Genomic DNA, 20,448 nt, shown 5'->3' on the forward strand with positions numbered 1-20,448 from the left:
ATTAAATAAAACACGGTTAATTTCTTTTGGACTGGAAAAAGTATCTTTTAAGTACTTCAGTCAATCCAGTGGACAAGCTCAGAGGCCACAGAGAAGCAGGGGTGTCATAAATATAAAGGGAAGGGTAAACATCTTTAAATCCTTCCTGGCCAGAGGAAAAATCCTTTCACCTGTAAAGGATTAAGAAGCTGGGATAACCTTGCTGGCACCTGACCAAGATGACCAATAAGGAGACAAGATACTTTCAAAGCTGGAGGGGGAGAAACAAAGGGTCCTCTCTGTCTGGGTGATGCTTTTGCCGGGATCAGAGCGGGAATACAGGTCAGAACTCCTGTAAAGAGTTAGTAAGCAATCTAGTTAGAAATGCGTTAGATTCTGTTTTGTTTAAATGGCTGATAAAGTAAGTTGTGCTGAATGGAATGTATATTCCTGTTTTTGTGTCTTTTTGTAACTTAAGGTTTTGCCTAGAGGGATTCTCTATGTTTTGAATCTGATTACCCTGTAAGGTATCTACCATCCTGATTTTTACAGAGGTGATTCTTTTACCTTTTCTTTAATTAAAATTCTTCTTTTAAGAACCTGATTGCTTTTTTCATTGTTCTTAAGATCCAAGGGTTTGGGTCTGTGTTCACCTATGCAAATTGGTGAGGATTTTTATGAAGCCTTCCCCAGGAAAGGGGGTGTAGTGCTTGGGGGGTATTTTGGGGGTGGGGAGATGTTTCCAAGTGGGCACTTCTCCTGTTCCTTGTGTAAGACTTCGGTGGTGTCAGCTTTTAACCTAAGCTGGTAAGAATAAGCTTAGGAAGTCTTTCATGCAGGTCCCCACATCTGTACCCTAGTGTTCAGAGTGGGGAAGGAACCTTGACAAGGGGAATAGTGATGGATTGGATAAGCTATTTTGAGGATGACTTCCAAAGGAATGGAACAGTTAAACAGGCTTAGAGAGGAAAAAGCAAATGTCCATTTTGAGACTACATGCTGTGTGTGTGTCTTGTGGAGCACCATGAATTCAAGTTGTGAATTCCTTAAGTAACATTTATTCTTCATGTTAGAATTAGACCTGTAGAGTAGCTTGAGTGATATGGCTACAGGTGAGTATTTAATATCCTTCAGATTTTCTCTTTAATAATCTATTTGACATTAAAGCTCTAATTTAAGAAAACCAAAAGTGATTTCTGTAGTTATGGGGAAGTTTTTTGTGGGGGAGTGTTGTTTTTAATTTGTCTGTCAGGGAAGTAGAGAAAAGGAGGTCTCTACCCACAATGGGCATAATTAGAACCCTGGAAAGTGCAGAGAGTTTATAAAAGAATAAAGATTGACATTAAAATAATTTAATGGAGTTCTATTAATATTGGTCGTTAAAAATATTTTTGGAGGATGGAGGGCACATAATGCAACCACCAAAATGACAGCATTCTTTTAAATAAATTGTAAGTACTTCAAATGATTACCTATAAGAAATAAACACTTCCATTTACTGACTAAATATTTTTCCATTTAATATAACCAGAAAGGAATTTTGCGGGTAAACAGCCTGTGTGTTTTCCACTGAATGCATCCGATGAAGTGAGCTGTAGCTCACAACAGCTTATGCTCATATACATTTGTTAGTCTCTAAAGTGCCACAAGTACTTCTTTTCTTTTTTGCGAATACAGACTAACACGGCTGCTACTCTGAAACCTGTGTGTTACATTGTAATTTTCTCAAGTTAAGTTGACCTTATCAATAATTAATGGTTTCTCTTTGTAAAAGTGTTATAAAGTAAAAGCTTTGTTATCTCGTATGTTGGGGGAATGGGGAGTGCTGATGAATCAAAAATTCTGGTTAACTAAGAGGGAGGGAGTTTGGGTCCGGGAGACGGCACAGGCCAGGGGACTGGGGCACTGGAGGAGGGTGTGGGGTGCTGGACCTCAGGTGGCTCCCTGCAAGTGGCGACATGTCCCTGCTGCTCCTAGGCGGAGGCGTGGCTAGGCAGCTCTGTGTACTCCGTCTGCCCGCAGGCGCCACCCCCGCAACTCCCATTGGCCACACAGTTCCTGGCCAATGGGAGCTGCGGAACCAGTGCTCGGGGTGGGGTGGGTTGGGGAGCCACCTAGCCTAGCCTTCGCCTAGCAGCAACAGGGACATGTCGCTGCTTACGGGGAATGGCCCGAGGTGAGCACTGACTGGATCCAGCACCCCACACTCCCTGCTGTGCCCCAACACTCTGCCCTGAGGCTCCTCCCACACTCCCTCCTAGAGTCCACGTCTCACACCTGCTCCCACACTCCGAACCCCTCGTGGCTGTTCCTCCACCTAGAAGCAGCAGAGATATGTCATCACTTCTGGGGAGTCACGCGGAGCCAGGTAGGTAACCTGCCAGCCCTGCCAACCAGACTATAAACCGGACTTTCAATGAAGATCAGAAATGCTTGTTTATAGATCTTTCCGACTGGTAAAGTGCCGGATAACACAGCTTTTACTGTAGTATGAATTCCACATCAATTAATATTTATCCACTGACAGTTTGAATTATTTTATTTCACTTTCTATATATATATACACATAAAATGTAGAATGTTTATGTCGCACAAGAAACATAAATAGGCACTGAATAAAAACTTTTTTTTCCATTTAAAAATCCATTATGCATGTAAGAAAATTTCCCATAAAGCAGAAGGCAATTATAACAAACAAACAAAAACTAACGGACAGATATTCTACTTTTTCCATAAATTTAACAGATCCTCCCATACTATGTTTGCTTCCTGGTGTGAAAGGGACATTCAGAGAAGTCTCTGGTGCATTTCACAACATTAGATGGAAGTTACACACAGGGCAGGTAGGTAAGGGAGATACTATGAAAGCTACCTTTTGCTGATTTTTGAGATCATCACTGTAACAAACCTTCAGCACCCTCCTCCCCTTACAGGCAAAATTCCCCCCACAAAATGCTACCATCTAAATAGTACAAATTGATAGCTTACACAATTATTATAAAAGATTATACATGTGCAATGCTTGCTAGTGAAATCTCTGTGGTTTACTGAAATTTCTAAGGCGGCTATACAGAAAAGTAGTTAAAACACCATTGCTATGTCTTGTAATTGCACAGTAATGAGGCAATTTAAAATGATAACTCTGCATTTTGGTGCACAAAAAAAGTAAGTTAAAAGCTGGCTTTTACATAATTTGCTTTGCTCAGCATTTTATATAGAAATGTTCATAGAAGTATAGCTGAACTGAATCATTACATTCCCTCCCTTAATGATTAAATAAAACTTCTTCATAACTTCCAAAATTTCCTCATCTTCATGTTGCAAACAAAGTTGAAGAACACTAATTTTGGACAGTGTTATTTCCTATAGACAATTAGAGTTTTATAATCAACATTAAAATGGAAAAAACAAAACTACAGCTTATGTTACAATGAACAGCAATGATAGAGGACAAAAAAAGGATAAAACAACCACTTGTAATGATGTCATGTTCTTATCTTTGTAGGCTTTCATATCGGACTGGTCAAGACACAGCTAATTGTGACACATGCAGGAACAGTGCATGTATTATCTATAGGTAGGTTAAAAATTCTAATATTCCCACTTTTTATTGAGTGAAAGTAATGATTTTATCCACCAATGCAAGATCAAATGTTAATCACTATTATAAACTGCTATTTCAATGAGAAGAAAGGCGAAATAAAAAAACAGAAAATTAATCTTTATTTCACTATAAAATTCAATTAATAAAATATTTTTAATATTAAAACTAAAATGCAGAACATGCATATAATCCATGAATGAAGCAGATTCTTTTCACCTCTGCTTTGCAAGTTTAACTGGCTGTTTTAAGCAACACGCTATGACCTGGAGGGTTTTAGCGTAATTTTGCATTTTTCACCATTGTAAAGAAAACTTATACAATCTTACAGCACTACTCTTATTCAGAAAAAATAACCAAAAGTCCTAGAGAAGACCCTGAATGTAGTGGAACAGGTGCAATTGCACTGCACTTGAGGAGGGAGCAGGAGGGGTTTCTGGCACCTATTGCCACACAGCTAGTCTTCATGGGAAGCTTCTCTGGAACTGCCATAGAAGGAGTTGTGGCAGCAGAGAGAATGGGATCTGGCCATTGGATATGCATGTACCTATACTAGTGACCATTATCCCTCTGAAGTAGGGAGGGGCTGTAGCAGTGGCTGTAGAGCAGCTCTGCATCCCTAACCCACTCCATTTACACAGGCTGTAAGGTTATCTTCTACCTACAAAATTACTTCAGATCTTAAAGTCAAACCAGTGCAAAAAGAGAGGAGTTTCCACTGCTCCCAGATCGCAACCTAAGCTTCACCTAAAATTAAACAAAGCAAACAAAAACTTTACCTAGTAGCAATCGCTTGAAATTTTTTTTTCCAAACTGAAGCCCTTAATGAATTAATGCAAACATCATATTATTTATCAGGATTGTCATCACCAAAGAGTAACAGTTATTGTTCCATGGAGACCATTAGCAAGCAAACTTTCTGCAGAGAAAGATATATGAAAGTCTACAAGTTTCTGCACAAAATCCATTACATTTGCACTGCAATGCATGTTTTATGTAAAGTTTTTCAGAAAAAAATCCTGCACCTCTCTAGTTGTTGCCACTTCAGATTGACTTCTAAAATGAATAATTCTATATTTAACGCATCATTTATGAACCTTTTGTGTAAGTGTTAAGATCATTCTTAACCATCATAAGATTCATCATTTATTTCTCAGGTTTATGATTTACAAGTAAAACTGGATTAACAATGTACCCCCCTCCGATGTCAAACTGTACCAAGCATTAATACTAGTGGGTTTCATTTTAATATTGCTGAGTGTATATAGCGTTTTCTGTACTATGTGATTTGCAGCAAAATATTTCAGAATAGCTTTTCATAGCAATCCTGCATTAGAATTGGGGAAGTAGTATTGGCCAGACCTTATAGCACAGATCATAATCAAATAGACATGCACTAGATGTGGAAAAATGACACTTCATCACCACGCATTCTGTACTGTAGGTCAAATACAGAGAAGTCCAAATTAAAGCATACAGGATATATCTTGCTTGCCTAACTTGAATAGCACCACTAACTTCATTAGGATGAACCAGTGCCTTCTGCATACACATGTGCATGTTTAATAATATTGCCGCTCACATGCTTCAAGTTAAGCATTCGGTTGTTTTCAAGATCACAACCAATTTGAATAAAGTAAGCTGTATTTTGTACCATCAGAGCAATTGATGGACAGCAACAAATTTGGCTATGATATTAACAGATTTCTTTACCAGAACCTTTAACATGAGATGAGAGTTCTGCAACAGCAAGAAAGTTTTCAAATTTATTGTAACACTGGATGTTTTAATCACTAGAGAGAATGTGCACAGTGTGCACAGATTGTAAACATGCATTTCATACTACCTCAAAAACAAGTCTTATGATGCTAAATGTAAAATTGTGGAAGACAGTTTGGATTTACTGCATACATTGCTCAGTTTCTGCAGACTATCATATCGCTTTTCTGAACAGCTTAAATCATGTCTACTCTGTAATGAAGTGCTCCAACAATCAATGAGTGTGACAGGGCTATGTCATGACTTTTATAAGGTGTTTTATACTGACAACACAGTTATTGTCATCCCACTGTAGTGAAGGCTACACAAAACCATTTGATGTCTTCATGTATTGCAAGTAGCATGAAAAACAGTATGTCTCAGAATTAAATTATCATACTATCAAGAACTCCTTTTCTGTCTCCTGTCCAGGAGATGCTTATGAAAATTATTTCAGGGATTCAGGGAACTGTGTTCACAAGAAAATGTGTAACAAGCCTATTAATTATGAGCTAGCTTTTTACACCCCTTACTCAGTCATGCAGGGAAATAATGACTTGCACACCTCATTTCTCTACGTAGTCCTGTTCTGACTGTGACCCACAATGGGGGGGAGGAACTGGGGCTATTTACCCAATTTTCCCTCCCTGCAAACAAGAGAATGAAGAGTGAACAAAGAGCAGAAGTCCCCAATTCCATCTTCTCTGCTCAGCAGCTACCTATGATCACGAACGTGGAGACAAGAGGGTGGTGAGGATGCTGCTGTATGAAGTGGGGCAAAGCAAATTAGGTATTCTTCCTCTAAACAACGGAGAGAAGAAGAAAAAGTATAACTAACACAGCCACAATTTGCTCTCAGATCAGCTCTGGAGGCTGGGCAGCTGTGTACCACCCCTTTCTCAAAGCAGATTGCAAAATTAAAATCTAGCCTTAAATGATAAAGAGCTCTGATTTTGTTTTACCTGTTATAAAAATAAGAAAAATTAAGAAAACAGATACTATGTTTATTTCCAATAGACAGTTCCAACCACTCAGTCTTTCCATTTCACATGCAATTAAGAACCATAATCACATACATAATACTGTAGTGTAGTATAACAGTAATAGTATTGCACACAATAGTCTAGTCAGTGTACATCTACTAGAATTAACAATGAAGCCTCCAACCCTTCAGGCAGAAAGGTTGTAGATAAGCATCTCTGATACAAGAAATATGGGACATTAAGATGTTTATGGAACAAGGATTTGAAGAACAAAATGACAGGTTAATTACCCTTTAAGTAGACTCCATATGTAAGGGCCTGTCTAGCTCCCATTAAAATAAATGGATGTCATTCTGCTAACTTCAGTGGGAGCTGGATCAGGACTAGATGGTGCAATGTAGAAGGATGAACTTGCAATCTATTGTAAGTATCCTATACGCCTGCTGTACAATATACCGTAATAATTCTACCATTGAAGTTAGCTAAATCACACAGCCCCTCCCTTTAACTTTACACCCATTATATTTATTATAATTTATAGGAAATTAATAGAGAAATTTACTTTAAAATGGTTCACTACAGGTGGTTCTAGTAACTCCATCTAAAGTGGCTTGATGCTTCCCATTACAAGACCCTGCTTTCAGTTGCTTATAACTTTGCCTGATTTCAATCATTTGGGCTGAAATTTTCAATGACAGGCAGTTGTCTGAGATTAAAAGTTTTAGCAAAAATGCTTCATCTGTTTCAGAGAACAAGATTAGGGAAAAATATGCTGGCTGTGCAAGAAGACTGGGAGGGGAAGACTGAAATCAAATGAATAGCCCAGGGGGAAAAGAAAGGGGAAGCAGAGTGGCTAGGCAAGGAGATTGAGATTTGGATCTGTTGAGAGGAGGGAAAAACAGGTACTTAGACAAAGAGCTGATAGGGGGAAAAGGACTGAGATATAGACAGGCTACAGGGGAATGGGAAAGAATGGGTAAGGACTGGGCTGAGAAAAACAGGAGCAGGAGAGTCTGTGACCAATAGAGAACACTTCACCTTCCTGAATCTGGAACAGAAACCAGTATTCCTGAGGCTCACCATTCCTCTGTCAGCAAAATACATGAAATCCATTAGCAAAATATCTCATCCCCCCTCTAGTGCTGGTCCACAGAAAGGATGAAAACCTACTACTGCTATCACTTACTCGGTTAGCTCAAGTGGCAGGGGTCTGTGTGGTGGATCGAAAGTTTCCAGCTCTGCTTATGAACCTCCTGGGGGCAATATGATTGCAGATAATGAGGTTTTTTTTTTAAATCTAGAAAATTATACACAAAAAAAGTATGTTCAAAGAACATTAAGGTTGCACACAAGCTAAAGCCAGGCACTCAGAAGACAGGAAATGCCAGAATTAAGTATGTGTGTGTAACGTTAATTTGCCCCTTCAGTGTCTGCATTATGAGTCTTTAATTACACAAACACAATGTTTTTCCCCCACAGGACTCTTACCTCATTCAGTGTACAGGATGTTCTGGGGATGTGTTATGTAGTGAAGGAAACTGTTGTCTGTGGGACATCTACCTCATTTGTTGTAGAAGTTTGAAGTTTAGTGACTGAAACGGGAATGCAGTAAGAAATTCCGGCCTCTGCCACAGAGTTACTGTGTGTTGCTGGAACAAAATGTCCAAACATTTCACGGGTGGTTACTAATTGAGTGTTCATTTTCTTGGTCCTGACTTGAGCCCCTGGGATCCAATTTGTAGAGGTGATGAGCATACACAGCTTCAACTGACATTAATGAAAGCTGTGCTTTGAACATGTAAAATGCTAAATATTCTGAAAAATCAGGCCTTAGTGTCTCAAACTGGGCACCCAAAATTCATGTACACTTTCGACCGTAATTTTTCTGTTCCTCCAACTGTGAAATGGGGATAATTGTCCCTCATTTCAGACGGTGTTGTGAAAATAAATTAATTAATATTTGTGAAGCACTCAGATATTACACTGATACGTGCTATAAAAAAAACCATGAAGAAATTAGTAATTCGGTCTTCAGAGAAGGGTTTGCATCACAGTTGCCAACTTTCACGCAGTAAATAAGCACCCCAGTTTTCACAATAAGACAAAAATCAAGCTAATCCCATTTCAAAATAAGGCCAAAACAAGCCAATCCCTCAGAACCCCAACACTCTATGTGACTAGATTCCCCCTGGCGTGCAGTCTGGACTGTGGTGGCCCCACTGTGCACCCTAACTCTCTCCCCTGCTTACTGGGAGCTGATCAAAAATAAGCAGCAACAAGCTACAAGCCAAACAAGCAACAAGCCAAAAATTAGCCAACAAGCAACTCACAAGCCAATTAAGCCAAAAACAAGCCCAATTTCTGCATATCTTTTCGTAGGTTTGGCATGTCTGGTTTGCATAGTGTGCAGTAAGTAAAGCATAGGGCTATGTATAGAATAAGGGAAATAAAACAAAATATTAAAAAGCTGCTCATGCAATAAGTTATTAAAGAGAACCTCATAACGAATATACACCAGGGGGACAAATAATATTGTACAAAGAACCTTAAATCTGGCAGTCCCTAAATTTAGAGTACTTGACTTGGCAACCTTTATGTTCTCTTAACATAGTTTTTGTGTGCAATATAAGAGCATGTTCAAGTTTAAACAGGTTAATAGTAGAAAATGTGTGACTTTCTCAAATAAGCAATCCCCTCTTTATTTTTTAAACTGGTTTAAGTGAAGCAGAACAGCACTTTTACAGCAATGAATCAATTGCCTTGCTAACTATCCAACTGCATCCAGTAATGTCAAGTGCAGCAGAACTGAGAAACTGGAATGTAGAACTGATTAATGTAATTAACTTTTTTCTGAAGATGACATTTTAAAAATATTAATGTGATCTAGCTTAATAGCTGAAGTCTAATTAAAGACCATCATGACATGGAAGAAGATTCAAAATGATTCAGTACTTTAAGTTTTTATCTTTTTCTTGAATTTGTAGATTTTGTCAAAATATTCCGAGTATTTTAGCAAACATTTTAAGTTTGCGTTACTAATATGATATTTGCAAATATGTAGTTTACATTTTCCACAGAGATTGCTATCACTTTTGTAAGTTTTTAGATTTTTTTTTCACACTGATAAGAGTGAATCGCTAATACTTTTGAAGAGGAAAAAGCAAAAGAGAAAAAGCTTTTAAGTCACTTTTCCCCCTTTTAAATAAATGGATAACTGATAAATCATACGAGGAAAAGCTCTGTGTACTGAAAAGTTAAACACTTTTTAAAAGAGAATATATTTGATTTTTTACCTTTTGAGGAAAGGTAATAGCAGTTTTCTTGAAATTCTAACATTATAATGTGGACTTAGACTAAATTTTTATTGCAAAGTTTACCTGACAACACTTAGATATGTAGTCTTTTGTACATACAGCTTTTTATTATAAGCATCAGCTGGATGAAACAGGCCATATCCTGCTATTATTCTCTATGCCAAATTCCAGTGCAAGTCAACTATATAACAATGAGAGGGGAAACAGAGGTCTTTTTTCCTTCAAAAATGCCATGCAAAAATAGACAGTGAAACAGGTGTTCACTGGATACACCGACTATACTGTATCGTACAGGCACATACATTCCCACTAGTTAGTACAGAGAGATTGGGAGGGCCCAAAATTGAAGTCTCTATAGAAATCGGTAGGGCAATAATACACATTTAAGATCTTCTTTTCCCCAAGCCCCAATTATTTTTGCTATTAGAAGTAAACTAAACAGTTTGACAGGGATTAAAAACACTGACATACTACTGTCTACTTTCTCCCATTTTACAAGATAAGCAAACTTAACTACATCTCCCTATTTATAGCACATATTAATTCTTCATTATCTTTAATGCAAATGAAAAATTATCTTGTTAAACCTGGAGAGTGTAGGTAGATGGTTGTGTAAATATAACAACGGGTTCTCCCAGTGTAGTACCACTATTCAGTCACTACACTTCTCATGAGTCAATTGTGGTAAATCATACAGAGGTTTTATGATGTAAACTACTAACCTACAGAGGTTAGCCTACTTTAAGTTCAAAGTCAAACTTCTATTAACAGAGAGCTCCATCACCATAACCCTTAAAGAATCGATATAAAGCCCTTATTATATAGCAATAGACTAACATTTAGTTAACAAAAAAATATTCAGCATACTATGGAATGACAAAGTTCTAGACCACATATAGGATCATGAAAATAGTCAAAAATCCCCATTTTAAGTAGTAAAATAAACTTAACAATTCAAGTGTTCATTTTGCTTTATCAAATGTTCAAGTATAGCAAATCTGTTCCATTAGTATTAAGAGATCACAAAATATGAGATCACAAATACATCCTTTCAGAATTGGCTATCTTTTACAAATGGAGGTATACCACTGAATTAGATTATAAAAACAAAAAAAAAATTAAATGGTGCATTATCAAGACAACTCAAATACTAAAGTCTAATGAAGTCTTATCGTTAAGGGAGGTAATTGTATTGGTAAGCAGAAACTGTGCCAATTCAATCATGTCCAATGCTTGCTTGGAATAAAATCTTTGCAGCCTGTGTCATTCTGTGATTATCTCTTAGTGCCCTTTCCATTCCTGCTTAAATTATTATCACTTGTGAATTTAAATTCTTTAACAACATGAATCAATGTGGGGCAAATTAGCCTTTTGTTTAATATTTTGTGCATTACTCTTAGGCATTTATCATGAATAATATGAAAATGGGAACATCCTACAGAATTCACAATAGATTTCACATTGGTCAGAAAGGTCAGAAGTACTCTATATTGCCCATTCAAGGTTATTTTAGCTTCTGGAAAGATTCTTTTATTAACCAGATTAGTAGTCAATTTCTGCAGAGGAAAAAAACCGGATTAAACCAGACTATAGAACTGTAGTTATTGAGAAATATTACTGAAAGCCACATCAATCAATAATTCAGACATTTTCTACTCCTACAAAATTTTTAAATTGCATTTGCTATTTTTAACAAGTTTTGTCCTTGGTATTAAAGTTCTTCTGATGTTGAGTTCTGACAACTGAATTGAAAATAGATTATTCAAGTCTATGAAATTTAATCCTCTCAATACAACAGCAGCAAATGAAACAAGTTCATAGGTTAAAAATCACAAAAAGCTAATTAGATAGCAGAAAATCCTCACAGAACTAAGTTTCCCTTACCTATCAATGTCAGAAGTCTATGAAAAGGTCTATTAAATTAAAGTCAATATGGGATAGAGAAAAGAAGAAAAAAGTAAGTAGATAGACTGAAAAACTGCCAATATATATGCATAACCAACTGCATGTGCATCACTTGTTTGTGAAGTATCAAACATACTTGTAGTAATATTCAATTTAAAACTGTGTAATTTTAAAATTTTGATATAAATCTGTTGGCCTGTATTTTCAAAAGCAACTAGTCATTTTGGCTCCAAAGCTTCAAAGAATTTACACATGAGTAGTCCCACTGAATCCAATTAATTAAAAAATATATTTTTGTAAGTTAGAAATGGGGAGGGTGGATAAAGTGTAATGGTATTTCAGATATTCTTCTCTTCCCGTTCCACTCGGACTACTTGTGCACATCAGTTAAGCAAGCATGTAAGCACTTGCAGGATCCAGGCCTTAATGTGTACTCATGTCACATATTAGGTAATCAAGTGAACATACAAAAGGCACTACTTTAGGCCTTAAGTATATTAGGAACTGACTGTAACCAAGCCACATGAGGTATTCTCAATAGATGTTTCAGTAATTGCAAATACACCTACTGTTCCACTGCATTCTCCTGTGTGTACACACACATCCTTATTTTTACCTTGCCAAGTATATATGTTTAAATTCATAGGGCTGATTAAAAAGATAAATAGTACTGGCTAATAGATAGAGTTAGGAACAAAAAGGTTCTCCAAACAGTGTTGTCAATGCAGCTTGATCATGATTGCACTGAAGTCCTGACTCTCCTAGTTATGCCCCACTCTTACACCAACTACAGTACAACAGGCCAAATTGTGTAGTGATTTTATTAAATGTGTAAGAGACCGCCAAACTCCTTAATATACACAACGTCTCCTAGCCTCATCCTCCAAATTGTCATCAGACATCTTTACTTGGAAATAGTTAGAACAAGGCATACAAATACAAATCTTTGAAATCCAGTGCCAATCATCGGAATGATCCACCAGCTCAATAGTTCTCCACATCAGGGGGATGCTTGGGTTTTTATTTTTTTAATTTAGTCAAATAGATGAAATTAAGAGGTATCCATTCTAAAATAATTCAACTCTGGACTTAAGCCAACAAAAAAAAATACTTGAGATAAATGTTGACAGTTGTGTCTAAGTATTCTACAGTTTCCTGATCAGTGCATAAACATAGCTATCTTATATGGTAAAGTAAAGTAGGAAAGGAAAACTCCCCTATTCAGGAAAGTGGTTAAACACACACTTAGTTTTAAGCAAGTGTAAGTGCTTTTTTTAATTGGATCTAGAGCAAATAATAATGCTAAATTCTTTTGGTCAATTTATATTAATGTCTTCAATATTTAGTTTTAAGGGGTTTTTTATAAACACACACACACAAAATATAAGTGTTTTAGGAAGTATTTTGGGAATATTCTATTGAACATCATTATATAAATTTATATTCTGATTTACAGAAGAGTTGAGCACCTTCATCTCCCGCTGAAAGGTAGGCTACAGAGGCTTATCACTTCCAAAAATTCAGGATACATCATATTTACTTCCAGAGATAAAGTCAGTGGCAAAACCCCACGTTCTCTTGAGCTATGAACCAAAAAGAGAGAGAACCAAAAAACAGCAGAAAAACTGCTTAGGAAGTGACATGGGAAAGCAGGTTTCAAATGCTTCTCAGTCTGGCTATTGGAGCATTCAATATACTGTTAAGGCCACTGAAGTTTAGTAACTTTAGTTACACAGGTCACCTCTGAAGTGTAGTTCTGATCTGAGAAAAAAACATTTGAAAATGACACCTTCTTATTCAACAGATCTGCTCCCTTTACACACCGAGTCATATTCATTCACATGAATGAGAAAAGTACATTTTTGCTACTCTTACCCATTAGTCCGGCAGAGCTAGCATAGCTATGGGTGAGCGGTATGCCAATTCTTCTAGTGCATTAGCAGAATAATCCCAATTACAGAACCACGTACACCTGGGCAACCCCACTGACACCAGTGGGATGCCCCAGATGTAATGGAATGCCGCAGAACCTTTAACAACAGTGATATGCTAGAAGGAAACAAATCTGCTTGGTTTTCTGATCCTAAATTTGCAGGATTAATAGTTAACAATTTTTTAAAATCTCTTTTTGTTGTAAAGTAAGCCCATTTCATATTCAGGCTATTGAGAAACAAACAAAATAAATTATTTCAACTTTTGATAGCACCCATACCTTACTCTAGACACCTTACAATAATTAGAATGAGTAATACTAAAATATATAACAATATACTCACAATGCCATAACAGTTGCCCTTAATAGTAACCACGCATCTAACTTCTCTGCATTGTAATCATGTCCACACGTTAACAAATCTGCATTCTGGGGCACGAAGGAAGGGACAAGATTCCGAATTCAGAGCCCCTCAGAAAAATACCTTCCTCTTCAGCCCCATTCTTATTTAATGCTGCTCAATTAAGCATGTCTGCTGATTGTAATTCCTATGGTACTGTACCAAATAACAGAGACAATCTGTAGAATAGAAAGGGCCCTTAAACTCTATCCAGAAATTAACAGCCAGTGCAAACTACAGAACGATGACTACATGAAGCTGTAAAGTAGGCAGGCTTGGCAGAATTCAATTTTTTTGTTATTTCGATGGATACTACCAATACTTATTTTTAACCAGTTTTTCTATTTTTGGTTATTTAAATTTTCACAGATGTGAAAAATTATAGAGAGGGTCAGACAACTATTTAATGACAGTAGACACAGATGCAAAAAGTTTAAGCTTTATAACCATTAACACAAATTTTTAATGTTGTATTTTAAAATATACAAAGTAAATAGCCGTAAAATCAAATGCTAGTAAGTTCTCAAGCAGCATTTTCTTACCTTACCTATCTGTAAATTTCAATCATCATCATCAGTGGAAATATTTTTCCATCCGTTTGTGGCTATAGGATGATATCGACATTTATCGATTTTTACTTATCGGTTAAAAAACCAAATCTTTCCAAGCCTAAAAGCAGACCTGGTTCTAATCTCACTAATATTAGTTTTACAAGTATAAGGAGGATACACAGAGAACAGCAGCATTTTCTTACCTTACCTATCTGTAAATTTCAATTATCATCATCAGTGGAAATATTTTTCCATCCGTTTGTGGCTATAGGATGATATCGACATTTATCGATTTTTACTTATCGGTTAAAAAACCAAATCTTTCCAAGCCTAAAAGCAGACCTGGTTCTAATCTCACTAATATTAGTTTTACAAGTATAAGGAGGATACACAGATAACCCTTGCCAATGCATCAACCATGCCAGGAAACCTAGTCATAGAATTAGTTGACTGCTGAACAAGGACATGCCACTCATGTCGCTCCACTAACCCTCTTACTGGCCTTAAATACACATTGAACAGGAGGGATGAGAAACTAGACCCATACAGCACCCCAATCTGAAAGAGCCATCACCCAAAGCCATCCTCGGGATCTCTCACAATTTACCCATGATACTGTCATGCTTTCCTCCAGCACACTGCATCAGAATGCAACCTCACAGACAGTATCGCAGAGACCAGAGGAATCTATTGGCATAGCATTTTTAATAAATCAGAATGTCAGTGAGGGCTTTGCAAAACTGTTGTAATATTATTTGGTTTTAGACATGATTTCTCAATTGTTACCTTGTAAACAACCAACATGTTTCAATTTGTTACTATTTTATTTCTTTCAGCAATGTGTATTAATTATGTAAGATTCTTAGATAAGGAGTAAATCCAACAGAATTTCCAAGTTTGCTGCTAGATCTCCTTTCACATACCATATGGGGGAAACTAGTGTTTACGACTCAGCAGACTCTATGCTCAAAACCATACACACTATCAACAGTAATTTTAAAGCTTGTTCTGCTCCCAGCATTTTTAAATATATTCAGTCATGAAAAAAATATTCTACAGTAATAATGCAAAACACTACAGTTTCCAATATTTGATCCTGCAGTGTTTGTGGTTATTACTGTTGAATGCTTTTTTGTTGTTTTAATAAAGGACTGCTACAAGCATATGTTATCTTAAAAAGCTTAGACAAATTAGCAAAAGGAAACCAAAGGAGGAAAAAAATGATTACTAAAGAAAAAAGATCCAGCTATGCTTTAGGTAATATATTGGTTTCATTTACTGCAGATGTGGGTTAAAATGAGTTTGTACACTCATCCACAGTTTTAAAGTTAAAGGCTCTTATTATGTTGCTGGAACTCCTCCTCATCAGAAACAAGACAAGAATCCTACTTGAAAAGAGTGAAGAGGAAGGAGAAAAAAGGGGATGAGGAAGGAGGGAAACTAGTTTGACGGGAAGTGATAAATGAAAGGCTACAATGGAGGCAATTCCTAGAGTAACCTTGCTGGGGAGTCACAAATCATGATGCTATCCCTGCTGATTGTTCATTGCAATTTTGGTATAAATATGTAGCTATACATCTACTATTAAAGATAAATGTCATTGGTTAAAGGGACTGCTGCCTTATATTTCTTTATATTTAACATTTGTATGTAGTTCTATTGGCATGGGTAGCATTTTACAGAGACAAAGACAAGCTCCTTGCCTAAAGAGTTTATAATCTAAATTAGATATGACATGAAAGGGGGGTGAGTGGGGGGAATATGTCAAGCGAGAGGGAGGAAGGCTAATTTACACAAACTACCATTATGACAGATGTATGCTTTCACAAAGTATGCATTATATTATGCCAATTACAAATGCATGAGCGTGCACGTACACGTGCACACAAAATTAAAGGACATTGTTGGGCTTGCAAAGCACTCAAAAGTTAGCAAATGCCAGCATTTCCTAACTTTTGAGAGCTTGACTTTTCAACTTAAATAATGTTCTTTTAATATTTTGGGGGGGGAGGGGTGGTTGTATGTAGTTGTCATGATATAATGCAAATTATTAAAGCAACTACATCTCATAAGGCTAATGCCTGTAGACCCTTCATTTGGCCCTCTGAGCAGATGCATTATGATCTTTAATTGCATGATCATATAAGTGTGTTTTTCCACAGGACCTTTGCCTCTTTCAGGGCACTGGATTCATATCTTATCCTCATGGTTCAATGTGGGGCCCAATCCCTTCTTTGCTGCACATTCTTCAAACCCTGCTCTGAAGACAGTATTATTAATTTCCTCATGGGCTTTTCTCTGGCACTCATTACTGTAAAATCCGAGTGTTTCACAACAATTGATCTTCACAAAACACCTGTGAGAAGAGTGGATATTATTATCCCCATTTTATAGATGGGAAAGTGAAGCACAGTCAGATTAAAGTCAAAAGTAGCTACTAATTTTGGATACCCAATTTGAGAAGCTGAGGACCCAATTTTTCACAGTGCCTAGCATTATACAGCACTTTATATAGAATCACAGAACTATAGAGGTGGAAGGGACCTCAAGCAGTGTGGCATGACCAAGTATACCATCCCTGACAGATGTTTGTTCAACCTGTTCTTAAAAATCTCCAGCAAGGGGGATTCCACAGCCTCCATTGGGAGCCTGTTCCAGAGCTCAACTACCCTTGAAGTTAGAAAGATTTTCCTAATATATAGCCTAAATCTCCCTTGCTGCAGATGCAGCTGATTACTTCTCCTACCTTCACTGGATTTTCTTACAGTGTGGTGCCCAGAACTGGACACAGTACTCTAGTTGGGGTCTCATCAGAGCTGAGTAGAGTGGGACAATTACCTTCCAAGTCCTCCAGACAAGACTCCTGTTAATACAGCTCAGAGGATATTAGCCTTTTTAGCAACTATATCATATTGTTGACTCAGTCAATTTGTGATCCATCATAACCCCCACTTCCTTTTCTGCAATATGATTACCTAGCCAGTTATTCCTCATTTTGTTATTGTTCATTTGATTTTTCTTCTGCTTAAGTGTAGTACTTTGCACTTGTCTATACTGAGTTCCATCCTGTTGATTTCAGGCCAATTCTCCGATTTTTCAGAGATATTTTGAATTCTTTTAATCCTCTCCTCCAAAGTGCTTGCAACCCTTCCCTGCTTGTTGTCTTCCACAAATTTTACAAGCGGACTCTTAATTTCCTTATCCAAGTCATAAATGAAGACAGAGACTAAATTCAGAAGGTCATTTTCTTTATGTCCATATTATTTCTGCTTTTATGTTGTGTTTGAATGATTCAGGATATGAATGATTCAGGAACTGAAATTTACTACATGATATCTAGAATTGATTAATGATGACAATGGAGCTAAAATATAGTGAGACCATCTGTCACTGTTTACCAAGTAGAAAAGTCATAACAGGCAGAAATAGTCAATATAGCGAAATTTATTTCAATGGGCTAAGTATGGCCAGTGCTAATCTATACTTTGAATAAACAGAGAGATTTGCTAAGCGTGGACTAAACTGTAATGAAGTTTGACCCAATACAATAAATTAATGGTGGTTTAAACATAGTGAGTCAAAACCATTAAATAGGAACTTTGTGGACCTCTCTATAATGCACCAAAAACAACATTGCATTGAACCAGAACCTGAAACAAAAGTCATTTACTGCATATAGAAAAATTCTGAAAAAAATAAATGCAAGCTTGTATTACATCTGTCTGATTTTTCAATATGCAATAAAATCAATTATTTCAATAAATTAATAAGACTGAATGTAACAAATAGACCCAGGACTGATCCCTGCAAGACCCCATCAGATACATACTCCAAATTTGACAGCAACCCACTGAGAACTCCTCTTTGAGCATGGTCTTTCAACCAGTTTTGCATCCACCAAATGGTAATTACATCTAGACCTTACTTCTCTAGTTTGCATATGAGAAAGTCATGTGGGACTGTGTCAAAAGCCTTACTAAAAATCAAGATATATTATGTCTACTGCTTCCTTCTATCCAGTAGGCCAGTAACCCTGGCAAAGAAGAAAATTAGTTTGTTCTTGGCAAATGGGCATTTGTTCTTGACAAATCCATGCTGGCTATTAGTTATAATCCTATTATCTTCTGGGTGCTTACAAATTGATTTCTTAATAAATTTGTCCCAGTATTTTTCCAGGAATCAACGTTAGGCTGACTGATCTATAAATTCCTCAGGTCCTCTTTTTTCCCTTTTTAAAGAGAGATGCTATATTTGCTCCTCTCCAGTCCTCTGAGACCTTACCCATCTCCATGATTTCTCAAAGTTAATCAGCTAGCAGTTCTGAAATCATTTCAGTTAGTTCCTCAAGTACCCTAGGATGAACTGCAACTTTAATACACTTAACATTTCTAAATATCCTTTAACCTGTTCCTTCCCTATTTTTGTAATAGGCTTGTAATACTTCCCTTTTGTTGTTAATATTCATTATAATTATCTATGTTAAGCATCTGGTCCCAATTTTTCCTTTTCAGTGTAAAAAAGCAAAATAGGCATTAAACATCTCAATTTTCTTGGTGTCATCCATTATCATCTCTCCCTCCTTGCTAAGAAAGGACCTACGCTTTCCTTTGTATTTCTCTTGCTCCAAATGTATTTGTAGAACCTCTTCTTATTGCCTTTTTTGTCTCTTGCTAGGTATACCTCATTTTGTGCCTTAGCCCTTCTGCTTTTTCCCTACATGCTTGGTGCTGTTCTTTTGTACTCATCTTTAGTGATTTGTCCATGTTTCTACTTTTTGTAGGATTCCTTTTTAATTTTCAGGTCATTACACCGTTCTCATGGAGCCATATTGGCCTCTTACTGTTCTTATATTTCCTTTCCATCAGGATAGTTTGCTGGTTTGCCTTTAATATTGTCTGAGAAACTGTGAGCTCTCCTGAACAATTCCTTTTGTACAAAGCACAGCTCCCACTGACCTTAGTTGCACTGTGAGTGCCCAGCACTTCTGCAAATGAGACCCCGAGCTCTCAAATCAAGTACCCATGAAATGAGAATTAGTGGATGCCTGTGAAAAGTTTGGTGTTACTTGCCCATCATTACACAGGAACTCTGTGACAAAGTCAGGGATAGAATCCCGTTTTCCAGGGCAGCATTCAACTGCCTTAGCCATGAAACCATCCTTTCTTTCCCTTCAATCCCCGCCTCAATCACTGCACACCTTCCAACTTTTGCAATAAATGTAGCAGAGGTTCTACACACAACAGACTTCTTCACTACATAGCCTTGATTAACTCCCAGAGCAGGTCCATCCTGTGTACTTAATGAGGCACGTGTCCTATGGGAAAAAAAAAGAGCATGTGCTCATGTAATTCAAGACTGTCTCAATGCACACGCACAAGGGAGGGGGAACCTTCATTTTGGGGTTTCCTATTTGACTATGCACCTTTCATAATGTTCTAACAGAGGGATAAGGGTGTAGGTTTTTTTAAAATAAGCTGAAAAATCAGAAATGCCATCATGTCACATCATATTGATCCCCACATGGGTCATTCTGCCATTTGAGCTAAAAGAGCAGCTGATAGCAGTAGCAGGTTTTCATCCAGTGTGGACCAGCACTAGAAGGGGATGCTATACACTGCCACAGGGTTTCATAGATGAATGATGAGATTCAAAAATCACGAGTTCCGTTCCAGGCTCCAGAGAGGAGTGTGCTCTAGTGGGCACAGACTGTTCTGCTTTTCTTTCCCTCTCCCTACACTCAATCTTCTGCTCATTCCCCAACGACCTGTCACCCCATCACCCAGTGCCAGTCCTTTGGCCAGCCATTTCCAGTCACCACCACCCCCCAACTCCCTTGCCCAATTTCTCCCCTCCCAGCTCCTCATCTAATTTTTCTCTTCCCCCTCCACTCCCCCACCTCCAATTGCCTGCCCCCTACCTACATTGCCTGTCTCCCACTCCTGGTCTTCTCAACCAGGAAGTCCCAGCCTCTTTCCACCCCAATCCCCAGGTTCTCTAGCCCTCCCCCTTCCCGCCCCTGCCCTT

General features: G+C 37.4%; 2 protein-coding genes across 2 annotated transcripts in view; one reads left to right on the plus strand and one right to left on the minus strand.

The window, feature by feature from the left end:
• DOCK1 (dedicator of cytokinesis 1) overlaps positions 1-20,448 on the minus strand; it is a 578,721-nt gene that overhangs the window by 371,846 nt on the left and 186,427 nt on the right.
• Positions 1-20,448, plus strand: part of INSYN2A (inhibitory synaptic factor 2A) — an 80,468-nt gene that overhangs the window by 50,510 nt on the left and 9,510 nt on the right. Inside the window, exon 3 of the mRNA XM_038408543.2 lies at positions 3,485-3,556. Coding sequence (XP_038264471.1) covers positions 3,485-3,556 — 72 coding nt within the window. The remainder of the gene's footprint in view (positions 1-3,484; positions 3,557-20,448) is intronic.

The sequence above is a fragment of the Dermochelys coriacea genome, chromosome 7, assembly GCF_009764565.3.
Source record: "Dermochelys coriacea isolate rDerCor1 chromosome 7, rDerCor1.pri.v4, whole genome shotgun sequence".
NCBI lineage: Eukaryota > Metazoa > Chordata > Testudines > Dermochelyidae > Dermochelys > Dermochelys coriacea.